Raw genomic sequence first — 14,976 nt, 5'->3', positions numbered from 1 at the left:
TTTTTTGAAAAAAGAAACAAAATTGACTGTTAGCTAGATTTTCTTTTTATGGCACAGGTGCCATTTATTTTATTATTTGAGTATAGTTGACATACAATGTTAAATTAGGTTGTGTGTACAGCATAATGATTCAACTTCTGTGTAAGTTCTGCTGTGCTCACCGCAAGTGTTAGCTACCATCTGTCACCATATAACTGACCATATTCCCTATGCTGTACCCTTTATTCTTGTGACTTATTCATTCCATAACTGGAAGCCTGTATCTCCTACTTCCTTTTACCCGTTTTGCCCATTCCCCCACCCCCTTTCCCTCTGGTAGCCATTAGTTCTCTGTATTTATAGATCTGATTCTGCTTTTTTGTTTGTTTATTCATTTGTTTTATTTTTTTTAGATTCCACACTGTTAGCTAAATTAAGAAAAAAGAAAGAGTATACAAATGATTAAAATTAGAAATGGAAAAGGGGGACCTTACAGCTGATAACACAGAATAAAAAGGATTATTAGAGAGTTTAATAGTTTGATAGCAATTGAATAACCTAGAAGAGTGGATAAAGTCCTAGCCTACCAAGAGTGGATAAACACACAGCCTACCAAGATTGAGTCATAAGGAAATAAAAATCTGAGCAGACCAACAACTAGTAAGGAGATTGAATCAGTATTTAAAAACCCAACAAAGAAAAGTCCAGAACCAGATGGCTTCACCGGAGAATTGATTCTCTGGAAACTCTTCCAAAAAATTGAAGAGGTCATTGAAGCTCATTTTATGAGGTCAGCATTATTCTGAGAACAAAAACCAGACAAAGACTTTATAAGCAAAAAAGAAAACTACAGACCAGTATCCCTGATAAATATGGATGTAAAAGTCCTCAACAAAATACTAGCAAACTGAATTCAGCAGCACATTAAAAGGATCATATACGATTTATTTATTCCCGGAATGCAAGAATAGTTCAGCATATGAAAGTCAATCGATGTGTAATACACCATATTAACAGAATGAAGGACAAAACCCATGTGATCATTGCCTTTCCATTGATGCAGAAAAAACAGTTGGCAAGATTCAACACCCTTTCATGATAAATGAACTCCTCAGACTTGGATAGATGGAAACTACCTCAACATATATACTGAGGCCATATATGAAAAACCCATAGCTAATATACTCAGTCATTAAAGACAAAACTTTTCCTCTAAGACAGGGAATAAGGCAAGAATGCCTGCTTTCTTCATGACTGTTCAACATATTATTGGAGTCTTAGCCAGAGTACTTAGGGAAGAAAAGGAAATCGAAAACACCCAGTTTGAAAAGGAAGAGGTAAAATTATCTTTGTTTGCAGATGATATGATCTTACTTGTCGAAAACCTTAAAGATTCCACAGAAAAACTATTAGCACTAAAAAACTCAGCAAAGTTGCAGAATACAAAATCAACATGTAAAAATTAGTTGTATTTATTAATTTATTTTGAATTATTTTTGTAAGATTTTATTTTTAACTAATCTCTACACCCAGTGTGGGGCTTGAACCCACAGCCCTGAGATCAAGAGTTGCACATTTCACTGAGTGAGCCAACCAGGCACCCCCGATATTAGTTGTTTTTATACAGTGACAATGAATAGTTTGAAAAGGAAATTAAGAAGATAATTAATTCCTTTTATAAAAGTGTAAAAAATAATAAAACACTTAGGAATAAATCTAATCAAGGAGGAAAAGACTTGTACACTGAAAACTATGAAACACTGCTGAAGCAAATGAAAGAAGGTGTAATTAAATGGAAAGCAGTTCTGTGTCTGTAGTATTTAAAGTGATCTATATAGTGAACATAATCCCTATCAAAATCCTGACAACATTTTTTGTGCAAATGCAAAAATTTATCTTAAAATTCATAGGGAATCTCAAGGGTCCCCGGATAGCCAAAACAATTTTGAAAATGAAGAACAAAGTTGGAGGACTCATACTTCTGGATTTCAAACATATTACACAGCCATAGTAATCAAGACAGTGTGGAACTGGCGTAATGACAAATAGAACAATGGCATAGAATAGAGAGCCCAGAAATAAACTCTTCTGTATGTTGGTCAGATGATCCTTGAGAAGAGTGTCAAGACAACTCAATGAGGAAAGGACAGTCTCTTCAAAAAATAGTGTTGGCACAATGGGATATTCACATGCCAGAGAGTGAACTTGGACCCTTATCTTACACCACATACAAATATTAACTCAGATCAAAGATGTAGGTACTTAAGACTCAAAATTATGCAATTTCTAGAAGAAAACATATGGGAAAAGCTTCACGACTTTGGGCTTGGAAATGATTTATTGGATATGACACAAAATACATAGCCAAAAAAGAAAAAAAGATAAAAATAGAGAAAAAAAATAGACAAGTGGGACCACACAAGCTTACAAACTTTTGTGCATCAGAGAACCCAATCAACAGATTGAAAAGGCAATGGAATAGGAGATAATATATAAAGAACTCTTAGTACTCAACAACAAAAATATCAAATAACCCGATTTAAAAATGGGCAAAGAGCATGAGTAAACATTGCTCCAAAGATGATATGCACATGACCAACAGGCACATGAAAAGATGCTCAACATCACAATCAGTATAGAAATGCAAATCAAAACCACAATGAGATCAGTGCACACTCATTTAGAAGGGTGACTATCAACCCCCCCCAAACAGAAGATACATATTTCCAAATACATTTTTATTTCCTTGTACTTTTTTTTGGGAGGTTTATTTGGCTCTCATCTAAAATTTTAAGATGGAAATTTATTTAGCTCATTAATTTGCAGGCTTTCCAGTGTATACTTTTCAAATTGTGTATTTGTGGGGAGAAATTTAACCTACCCTATAACTTAGATATAATTTTCATCATAATTAAACTTCCTTTCTAATTACCACTTCGACCCATTGATAATAAAGAGGTTTGTTTCCAAATACATGAGGATATCTTTTTTTTTTTTTTTAAGATTGTATTTATTTATTTGTGAGAGACAGAGAGAGAGAGGCAGAGGGAGAAGCAGGCTCCCAAGGAGCAGGGAGCCCAATGCGGGACTCGATCCCAGGACCCTGGGATCATGACCTGAGCCGAAGGCAGACGCTTAACGACTGAGCCACCCAGGCGTCCTGAGGATATCTTTTTTTTATTATCAGTTCTGAGTTTAGTCTGGTCAGAATACAGTCTTTGATTTCAGTCCTATGGGATCTTAAATGAGACTTGGTTTATGGCTAGGATATGGTCAGTTTTTAAAGTAGTTCTATATGTGCTTTAAAAAAGTTCTGTGGTCTTGGAGTATTGTAGTGTTTTATATATATCCATAAGGTTGTATTTGATATTTGGGTTGGTACGATCATCTGTATTCTTGCAGATATGTTGAATGCTTATTCTTTCATTTACTGGAGAAGATATGTTAATATTTCACATTGTCATTATGTAGTCTCAGTTTTTGCCTTATATTTTGATGATGTTATTTGGTGCATGAACATTTAGAATTACTGTATATTTTCTTTATGAATTGAATTTATCATTGTAGAGTACCACTCTTTCTTTGGTACTGTTTTTTTTTTTTTGCTTCAAAGTATATTTCAACTGATATTAACATAACTGCATTAGGTTTCTACTAGTTTTTGTTTTCAAATGGTGTATCTTCTTTTATAATTTTTGTGAATTCTCATCTCTTGTTAACCAGCAAATAGTTGCCTCTTTACCAGTCCAACAGTTTTTGTCTTTAATTGAAGTAAATTTTACTCTATTTACATTTTTTAAAAGATTTTATTTATTTATTTATTAGAGAGAGAGAGAGCGCGCACATGAGAGGGGGGAGGATCAGAGGGAGAAGCAGACTCCCTGCTGAGCAGGGAGCCCGATGCGGGACTCGATCCCGGGACTCCAGGATTATGACCGGAGCCGAAGGCAGTCGCTTAAGCAACTGAGCCACCCAGGCGCCCCTACTCCATTTACATTTAATGTATGTATATAGATGTGTGCCTGTCTGCATTTCTGTGCGTCTGTGTATATTTGGATTTGGATTTAAAACTTCTGTCTTACTAAATGTTTTCTATTTGTCTTTTTACTTCTTTTTTTATTTTTAAGATTTTATTTATTTTTTTGAGAGAGAGCGAGAGAGCACGAGTTGGGGCAGAGGTGGAGGGAGAAGCAGACTCCCTGCAGAGCAGGGAGCCGATGTGGGGCTGGATCTCAGGACCCTGAGATCATGACCTGAGCTAAAGGGAGATGCTTAACTGACTGAGCCATCCAGGCGCCAGTCTTTTTACTTTTATGTTATTTTTTTCTTTATGCTTAACTTTTTCTGGATTACCTTTTAAATAATAGACTTTATTTATTTTTTATTTTTGAAGATTTTTATTTATTTATTTAACAGAGCGCACAAGTAGACAGAGCAGCAGACAAAGGGAGAGGGAGAAGCAGGCTCTCCGCCGAGCAGGGAGCCCGATGCGGGGCTCGATCCCAGGATCCTGGGATCATAACCTGAGCCGAAGGCAGCTGCTTAACGACTGAGCCACCCAGGCGCCCCAGTAGACTTTATTTTTTAGAGTAGTTATTAGGTTCCCAGCAGTACTGAACAGAAGTTAGGTTTCTGTATACCCTTTGTTCCTGCACATGTGTAGTCTCCTCATTATCAACATCTTTACCAGATTGGAACATTTGTTACCGATGAACCTATAATGATACATCATAACATCTGAAGTCTCTTAATTGCTTTAGGGTTCTCTCTTGGTGTTGTACATTTTGTATGTTTGGACAGATTTATATATCACACAGAGTATTGTAATTATAATATCATACAGTTTAGGGCATCATCTTCACTGCCCTAAAAATCCTCTCTGCTCTGCCTGTTCATCCCTCCCTGCTAATCCCTGGCAACCACTGATCTTTTTTTTCAGTTTTGCATTTTCCAGAATGCCCTATATGTAGCTGTAATCATACAGTATATAGCTTTTTCAGGTTAATTTCTTTCACTTAGAAATAAACTTTTAATTTTCCTCTATGTCTTTTTATAGGTTGACAGCTCATTGATTGTTAGTGCTGATTTCTGGTTTGTCTGGATGTACTGTACCACACTTTATCTGTTCACCTATAGGAGGACATCTTGGTTGCTTTTGAGTTTTGGTAGTCATGAATAAAGCTGCTATAAACATGCATGTGCAGGTTTTTGTGTGGATATGTTTTTAGCTCCTTTGGGTAGGTAAATAATAAGGAACACACTCTTGATCATCTGGTAAGAGTATGTTTAGTTTTTATAAGAAACCGCCAAAATGTTTTCCAAAGAGGATATACCATTTGCATTCCCAGTAGCAATGAATGAGAGTTCCTGTTCCTTCTCATCCTTCCTAGCATTTGTTGTTGTCAGTGGTCTGGATTTTGGTCATTTTAATAGATGTGTAGAGGTTTCTCTTGGATTACTTTTTATCATTCTCTTCTATCCCCTCTGTTAGGTTGATAAAATTTAATATTAATATATGCTTTTACTTTTTTTCTGAACCCTGTGAAACTCTTAGGGAACTAAATTAATTTTTCCAACTCCTGACAGACATCTTATTGTCATGTACTTTAATTCTCCATTTCCTTAAAAATTGTAATGGTTTTGTCAGATTTCTTGTGTAATTTATTTATTTATTTTTTTAAATATTTTATTTATTTGACAGACAGAGACACAGTGAGAGAGGGAACACAAGCAGGGGGAGTGGGAGAGGGAGAAGCAGGTTTCCCACCGAGCAGGGAGCCGGATGCGGGGCTCGATCCCAGGACCCTGAGATCATGACCTGAGCTGAAGGCAGACGCTTAACGACTGAGCCACCCAGGCGCCCCTATGATGTTTTTTTAAATGATTAAATTTATGTACAAGGTGTTATTTTTTATTTGAATGTTTGATAGAATTTATCAGTGAAACCTTCTGATGTTAGAGTGAAACCTTTCTGGGAATTTGTTTGGTAAATTTATTTTTGAAAAGTAGGTATAGAGATGCTCCTATGTTGTTGTTGTGTCAAGAAAGTTGACTACTTCGTGTAACTTGTCGAATTTGTTGGAGTACTGTTGTTTGTAGTATTATTATCCTGTTAATGTTTGTTGGATCAATAGTGTGGGTAGTGATAACCTCATTTTTATTGTTGATACTGGTGATTTGTAGTCTCAGTTTTTTGTTTTTTCCTTGACCAGTATATATAGAACTTGTCAGTTTTGTTTACCCTTTTAAGAAAACAACATTTGGCTTCATTAATTTTTAAAGTTGCCTGCCTGTTTTCTATTTTATAGATTTCTCCTTTTATCTTTACTATTTTCTTCCTTTTAATTACTTTGTGTATATTTTGCTCTTCTTTTTTAACTTGTTACGGTAGCAACCTGGGTCTTTGAATTTAGATCTTCTTTTCTAATAAAAGTATATAAAGATGTAAGTTTCCCTGCTAGCCCTGCTTTTGCAACGTGTCACAAAATTTGGTATGTTGTATATTTGTTGCCATTCAGTTCAAAATGTTTTCCAATTTCCCTTGTGATTTTCTTTTTGACTCTTAAATTATTTAGAATTATATTGTTTTCCATTTATTAGGGGTTTTCTTAGATATTTAATGATTATTGGTTGCTAATTTAATTTCGTTGTGGTTTTAGAGGATTTTAGTCCTTTAGAATTCACTGAGACTTTTTTTAGGGCTTAGTATACGGTTTGTGTTGACTGTACCATATGCCTTTGAAAAAGAATGTGTATTCTGCTATTGAATATAGTATTCTATAAATGTCAGTTAGATCGGGGCGCCTGGTTGGCTCAGTTGGTTAAGCGACTGCCTTTGGCTCAGGTCATGATCTCAGGGTCCTGGGATTAAGACATGCATCGGGCTCTGCGCTCAGTGGGGAGCCTGCTTCTCCCTCTTCTCCCCCTGCTGGTGCGCGCGCTCTCTCTCTCTCTCTCTCTCTCGTCAAATAAATAAATAAATGAAATCTTAAAAAAAAATGTCAGATCAAGGTCGCTGATACTTTTGAGCTCTTTTATATATCTTTTTAAGATTATTGATTTTAGAGCGGGGTGAGGGGCAGAGGGAAAGGGAGGATATGAAGCAGACTCCCCAGTGAGCGTGGAGCCCAACATGGGGCTTGATTTCACCATCCGCAGATCAACATCTGAGCCAAAATCAAGAGTCAGACGCTTAACCGATTGAGCCATCCAGGCACTCCAACCTCTTTTATGTCTTTACTGATTTTTGGGGAGGGATCTACTTCATCTGTTAGTTACTGAGTATGGTGTGTTAAGTATCTGTTACGATGTCTGTTTCTTCCTTTATTAGTGCCAGGTGTTGCTTTATGTATTTCAAGGTGTCATTATTAGGTGTAGACACTTTTCTCATTGTTGATCTTCTACTGAATTATTCCTTTATCATTAGGAAATGTCCCTTTTTAGCTATGGAGTATTTGTTTCATAGTGTTATGTGACATCAAAATAGTCACTTCAGCCTTGATATTCTTACTGTTAGCTTCATATATAATTTTCCGTCCATTTGCTTTATTTGCTTTAAACTTATCAGTGTTTATTAAAAGTGTGTCTCTTGTAGGCAGCATATGGTAGTATGGTCTTTTTTTTTTAATTGACTCTATCCCTCTCATTCTCTGCCTTAATTGTTGTGTATAAATGAGTAACATTTAATATAAATTGACATTTGGATTGAGATCTCTTTTAAAATTTTTTGTTCTTTAAAAAAATACTTAAAACAACTTTATTCAGATGTGATTGACATTCAGTATACTGTATATATTTTAAAGTGAACAACTTATTAAATTCTGACTAATGTATGTACCCATGAAATCATCAACATGATTAAGGCGGTGAACATATCCATCACTCCTAAAACTTTCTTTTTACTCTTTTGTACTCTGTCTATACCAGCCCTCCTCTCCCCAGCCTTGTCCCAGTAACCATTCATCTGCTTTCCATTACTATAGATTAATTTGTATTTTTCTAGTGTTTTATTTAAGTGGAATATATATGTGTATGTATGTGTGTCTAGACACTCAAATATGTATATAGTATATACAGACACTATTTTTGTCTTGCTTATTTCCACGAGTACAAATAGTTTGAGATTATTTTTGTTGTTACATGCATCAATAGTTTATTCCTTTTTTTTGTTCACTGTTTTTCCTTTGTATGGATATAGCAGTTTATCTATTTACCTGTAGATAGACTGTTTATATTTTTAGGTGTTGCAGAGTAAGCTGCTGTTAACATTTAAGTACATATTTTCTATAATCATAGTCTTTTTTGGTCTTGGATAAATATTTGGGCGTGAAACGGCTAGTTTATAATGATAAGCGCATGTTTAATTCTTTAAGGAGCTGACAAACTTTTTTAAAGCGGTTATAACATTTTACATTCCCATCAGCAGCATATGAGAGTTTCAGTTGCTCTACATCCTCTTCAGCACTTGGTATGGTCACTCTTTTTAGTTTTTGCCATTCAGATAGGTGCAGAGTGGTATCTGTCTGCTTTTAATTTTCATTTTGTTAATGAGTAGTAAATTTGAGATCTTTTTCATGTGGTTATTTGCAGTTCTTATATTTTCTTTGGTGATGTCTGTGTTCAAAAATCTTTTTCCCATTAAAAAAATTGAGTTATTTTTCTTATTGTTAATTTTTATAGAACAGCTTTATTTACATATCATATAATTGATCGATTTAAAGTATACAATTTAGTGTTTTTAAAAATATTCAAAGACTTGTGCAACCATCATCACAGTCAATTTTAGAACATTTTCATCAAGCTAAAAAGACGTACTGTCACCATTATTAGTATTCACTTCCTATTTCCCTCGAATACTTCTACCCTGGCAACTATTAACCTATGTCCATTTGTCCTATCCTGGACATTCCATATAACTAGAATCATACAATATGTGGTCTTTTGTGACTGGGTTCTTTAACTTAGTGTACTATTTTCCAGATTTGTCCATGTTGCAACATGTCTAAGTAATTCATTTGTTTTAATTGCCAAATGATATTCCAGTGTATCGATACACCATGTTTTCCTTAACCATTCAACAGTTGATGGATATTTGGGTTGTTTTCATTTGGCCATTTTGAATAATACTGGTATGAACAAATGGTACTGCTATGAACATTTCTTTACATTTTTTTTTGTGTGTGTGGAAATATGTTTTAGTTCTTCGGATTATTCTTAGAAGTGTAATTCCTGGGTCATGTGTTAACTCTCTTACTCTTTTGAGAAATTGCCAGTCTGTTTTCCAAAGTGGAGGTACCGTTTTATGTTTCAGCTTGTAGTGCATTAGGTGTCCTATTTTTCTATATCCCATCTATATCAATACTTGATAATGTTTGTCTTTTTGGTTTTAGCCATCCTAGTGAATATGAAGTGATATTTCATTTTATTTTTGATTTTCATTTCTGTAATGACTAGTGATGTTGAGCATCTTTTCATGTGCTTATTGGCCATTTGTTTATCTTCACTCCAGCAATTTGTGTCTTTTAATTGGGGTGGTTAGTTAATTTACATTTAGTGGGATTAATGATATGGTTAGATTTATTTATTTATTTATTTTTAAAAGATTTTATTTATTTATTTGACAGAGACAGAGACAGCGAGAGCAGGAACACAAGCAGGGGGAGTGGGAGAGGGAGAAGCAGGCTTCCCGCTGAGCAGGGAGCCCGATGTGGGACGCGATCCCAGGACTCTGGGATCATGACCTGAGCCGAAGGCAGCCGCTTAACGACTGAGCCACCCAGGCGCCCCATGATATGGTTAGATTTAAATCTATCATCTTGATACTTGTTCTTTATTTTTATTTTTTTAGAAGATTTTATTTTTTTTAAGTAATCTCTACACCCGATGTGGGGCTCGAACGCACAACCCCAAGATCAAGAGTCACATGCTGTACTGACTGAGCCAGCCAGGTGCCCTGATACTTGTTTTTTATTTGCTCCATTTGTTTTTTGTTATCTTTTTTTCTTTTTCTGCCTTCTTTTGAGATGTTTATGATTCCATCTTGTCTATTTTCTTGTGTTATTAGCCATAAATTTTGTTGTATTAGTCATTGTCTTAGGGCTTAAAGTTTACATCTTTTTCTCAGTATTACCATCAAATGATATTATTATACTACTTCTCATATAGTACAGGGTCCTCACAATAATATAATTCCATTTCTCTTTTTTTGGCCTATATGCAGTTATTGTCATGCATTTATCTTTGTTATAAATCGTACAATGAATTCTTATTATTTTTGTTTATACAGTAGTTTACTGTGGATCTTACATCTTCTGTGTCTGTACTTAACTCTCTGAACCTATGGAATGGAGAACCAGGGTTCCACATTGGAAACTCAATGAGTGCTGTCTTTAAGACTTCTGCTGAACCTAGGGTGGGCATGGGTTAAGGGAAAATAGAAATGTCCAAAGCTTTCCTACCATTTTTAAGTTGACTTTTTCTTAATTTAGTGTTTGGTTGCTGTAAACCTTTTACTCTCTTTTCCAGAGTCATAACAAAATTGGTTCTGACAGTTCCTGCTTGATTTTTTGATATTTCCTTGGTGGAATGTGCTTTTGGAGCTGCCTACTCCAGTATTTTTGCTGATATAAATCTGGATATTTTTGCATTCCTTTAAATTTTCTTCAGATTTGTTCTGAAATGCAGTTAGGTTCCTTGGAAATAGATAGATCCTTTCAGGTTCTGCTCTTATGATTTATTAGAGGGGTCTAGAGCAGTGCTCTAAGGGTAATTATTCCCCACTACTGAGGCAAGATCTTTCTGAGTATTCAAATAACCAATGCCCTGTGAGTTGAGTTTTTCCAGTCTGGCTAGAGGGACCCGGCAATGTTCCTGGCTCTTTTTGTCTGCCAGATACTCTTTTCTTTAATTCTTTTGGATGGTTCTTTTTCCAGCCTCAGGTAATTTCTTCACTCATATGTTCTCTCCTTTAATATTCAAGCGGTGTTCTCTGTATATCTCTCTCTGTGAGTGTTTGTTCTCTATGTGAAGAACTTTCATTTCTGGTACTTTGTCCTGGCAGTTTTAGCTGCCTTGGTCTCACCTGATCTTCTGAACTTTGGGAGTGTCCTGGGCTTTGCCTCAGTTCCTCTCCCTGTGCCTTGGCCTAAAAGAACTCTAATGTGCTAACATTTTGGATATTTTCTTTTGACCTGTTTTGTTGCTCTCTAATTCTGTTTTCATCTATGGCTAAACTGTTGTTAATCCCACCCATTGATTTTTTTTTTTTTTTAAAGAACGAGAGAGAGAGAGAGAGCGCGCGTGCGCGCGAGCACTCGTGTGCAAGTGGGGAAGGGAGGGTCGGAGGAAGAGAGAGTCTTTAAGTAGGTTCCATGCTCAGCACAGAGAGTCCTACGCAGGGCTTGATCTCACGACCCTGAGATCATGACCTGAGCTGAAATTAAGAGTCAGACACCTAACCAATTGAACCACCCAGGTGCCCCCTGCCCATAGATTTTTAACAAATTTTTGTTTTTACTTCCGGGATTTTTGATTTATTATTATAGTTTTCAGTTCTTTGAAGAAATTTTCAATTTTGTGTTGTATGTATTTGAACGTAATAAGGATACTTAACTTTAATGTCTATGGCTGAAACTCCAAAATAAAGATCTGTTTTGATTTTCTTGTTTCTGCTGGTTTTCGTTTATGTTGTATTATTTCTCATGTGTTTGGCACTTTTTATTCTGCTGAAAAGGATAATGAACCAATAGTAGAAGTTATTTGTAGTCAAGATTACATTGTTTTCCTTCAGAGAGGATGTATATTTGCTTCCTCTGGTGCCTGTGGGCACTTGTAATTTAGTATTACATGAGTCCAGTTTGAGAGTTTGAGATGATCAAAGCCTTGCTGCATTCTCTTTGAGGGCCCATGTACTTTTAGTTTATTGTTCTGGCTTGCAGTCCTTCAGGGTCTCACGTGAAAGGGGGGGTTAGGGGCTGACTAGTTCCCCTCCTCCCTCAGTTGTCGAATGGAACTAAATCCCTGTTCTTTTGGCTGAGTTTGTCAAGACCACCTTTCACCTTTTTTACTTGCTTTCTCTGAAATAGGCAAATGTCCCATGGGTGGCAAAAGTGGCCAAAAGCTGTACTCACCTCCCTGGACTTTCATCTTTTCCAATTTTGGCTCAGAATTCCTCATTATCACAGCTTTTTGATACCTTCGGTCACAGTTTAAAAATTAAAAGAAACATTAATATTTAATACCAATTGTTAAAATATTTTAAGTAAAATATTGAAATAGTAAAATAATGTTAATACTAGTATTTAAAGTATCAACAAAATTTAAAATTTTATTATTGACATTTAAGATTAAAATATTATAATTTTTATTTTTATTTTACTTTTTTTGTTTTGAGAGGGGGAATAGCGGCAGAGGGAGAGGGAGAGAGCGAATCCCAAGCAGGATACACGTCCAGCATGGAGCCTGATGCGGGGCTCAATCCCATGACCCTGAGATCATGACCTGAGCCCAAATCAAGAGTCAGATGCTCAATTGATTGAGCCATCCATGTGCCCCTTATTTTATCTTATTTTTAAAGTGGTTTTCAGGGGCGGGGCGCCTGGGTGGCTCAGTCATTCAGCGTCTGCCTTTGGCTCAGGTCATGATCCCAGGGTCCTGGGATCGAGGCCCGCATCAGGCTCCCTGCTCGGTGGGAAGCCTGCTTCTCCCTCTCCCACTCCCCCTGCTTGTGTTCCCTCTCTCGCTGTGTCTTTCTCTGTCAAATAAATAAAATCTTTTCAAAATAATAAAAAAAATAAAGTGGTTTTCAGAAATAATACTGATTTGAATTATTTAGCGTACTCCTATAAGAAGTGTCAGTGCTAGCATTTGAATTTTAAAAGGGTTTTATTTCTGTTACCACGCTGGAGAAATGATTAAGTGCTTTATCAGTAGTGGTTTGACTGTTAAGTCAGTAATGAGAATTTGTTCATGTTTTGTTGTCCATTTACTTAACATAGGCTTTTAAAGGATCTCTTGAGGAAGTTAATGATTTTATTTATCTTTGAAAAAGTTTTATTGAAAACTGGAAAATGACATTACTTTTATTTATTTTTAGGTTGGGCTCATGTGGTTTGTGCCCTGTATATTCCAGAGGTACAATTTGCCAATGTTTCTACAATGGAACCAATTGTTTTACAATCTGTTCCACATGATCGTTACAATAAGGTACAGTGGATATTATCTTATTGATGTTTGAATATAATTTTTTTGTTCTAAAGCTGGGAAGTGTAAAGGTTTTTTTTTGTATTTTGTTTTATTATAGGCCTTCATTAAAAATTTTAAATCATACGCCTCCATCAGATTCCAGAGAGATTTGAAAAAAGTATAATTACTAAATGGTAAACTACAATTATTAAAATATGTTATAAAGTCATAGGAGTAGAAAACAAACAAAACTATATTACCTTTTATGCTAACCTAGATCTTTAGTATTTTAACATTTAAATGACATTTAAGTCCTCAGATTTGTCCTTTAAGAAATATTGGCTTTTTATGTTCTTTCAAACATAAAGGTTCTGTTAAAGTTGACTTAATCATTATTTGGTATAACATTTATTATGATATCAAACATCCTTTCTTAAAAATAATCCTGTTACAGAGTATTACTTTCTCCTTTTCCTTTCCCAAATTATTTTCTACCCCCAAGATAGGATTTTTGTTGTTGGCTTTTTCTTAAAAACTTAATGTTTTCTTTGCTTTTTTTCCACCCTGTATCTTTTTATTGATTAGTACATAGATATTATTGCTTCATTCTCTTTTGCATGTTAGATGACTTTTCTTTTATCCAATGTGTCTTTAAATACAGTGTTACCATTTAATTGAAGGTACCTGTTGATTTATTTCATCTGAGGGGAAAAGGTATCACCAATTCTCAGGTTTCAAATATTTTTGTGTTAAATGTTTTATAATGTAGATTATTAATATTTACTTTTGAAATTTAAAAATATAGGAAACACAGAAAAATGCAAGACAGAAATCATCCTAAGTCTTCTCTTTCTGAGCCTCTTAGATTTTTTGTGTGTGCATTTTTATATATATTTGTAAAAAAAGGATTATATTGCTTATACTATTGTCTGTTTTTGAAACTTAACAACCCTAAACATCTTTTTGTATCCGTTATATTTTTGCCATTATTTTTAGTGGATACTTAGCATGTAATACAGAGTGTTACTAGTTTTGATAAACTAATTTAATTAAGGAATCCCTTACTTTGAAGGGCCTCGTTTGGCTTTGGTTTATATATACCAACAGAATTTCTGTGTAAAAGGCTGTGTATGTTTTGGAAGCTTCAGTAAATATATTGTATGAAATTGTCCACTGGAATACAGTTTCTTTTTTTTTTTAGATTTTATTTATTTATTTGGCAGAGAGAGAGAGACAGCGAGAGAGGGAACACAAGCAGGGGGAGTGGGAGAGGGAGATGCAGGCTCCCCGCAGAGCAGGGAGCTCGATGTGGGGCTCAATCCCAGGACCCTGGGATCATGACCTGAGCCGAGGGCAGCCACATACCGACTGAGCCACCCAGGCGCCCCTGGAATACAGTTTCTAATTGTTCATAACCTTATATCCTGTTAAGTGTACTGTGTATTACCATTAAAACAATCTTCGTTGTTCTTTATTTATTTAATTAAAGAAGGATTTTATTTATTTGAGAGAGAGAGGGAGCATTAGAGACTTTTTCTTGTCTTGTATACTTGCTGTGTATGCTTTGGCCATAATTTAACATTTGCTTTTTAACTTTCATTATGTCTTCATGGTTTTTATTGTTGTTGGTATTTTAGCAGGTTATTTTTTTCTATTTGAGAAGTTTAACATTTTTATATAATTTACACAGCTGTTTTCTATTGTTTCTGCTTTTGATGCCACACAAACAAAATTTTTCTCTATGCTAATACATAAATTTTTTTTAGTACTTTTAGTTCATGTTTTTAAGTCCCTTTATTGTTCATCAAGTTCATA

The 14,976-nt window shown here is 35.2% G+C and overlaps 1 protein-coding gene across 14 annotated transcripts in view; it reads left to right on the top strand.

Moving 5' to 3' along the window:
• MLLT10 (MLLT10 histone lysine methyltransferase DOT1L cofactor) overlaps positions 1–14,976 on the top strand; it is a 218,962-nt gene that overhangs the window by 68,904 nt on the left and 135,082 nt on the right. For all 14 annotated transcript variants that reach the window (XM_045874303.3, XM_045874307.3, XM_045874311.2 and 11 more), the window contains one exon: positions 13,073–13,182. In XM_045874303.3, the coding sequence (XP_045730259.1) occupies positions 13,073–13,182 (110 nt within the window). The remainder of the gene's footprint in view (positions 1–13,072; positions 13,183–14,976) is intronic.

This window comes from Mirounga angustirostris, unplaced genomic scaffold (assembly GCF_029215605.1).
Source record: "Mirounga angustirostris isolate CCGP_5_RB_7025 unplaced genomic scaffold, mMirAng1.0.hap1 SCAF_5, whole genome shotgun sequence".
In the NCBI taxonomy this organism is placed as follows: Eukaryota; Metazoa; Chordata; class Mammalia; order Carnivora; family Phocidae; genus Mirounga; species Mirounga angustirostris.
Note: the sequence above shows the minus strand (reverse complement) of the source record. Positions and strands in the feature narration are given on the sequence as shown.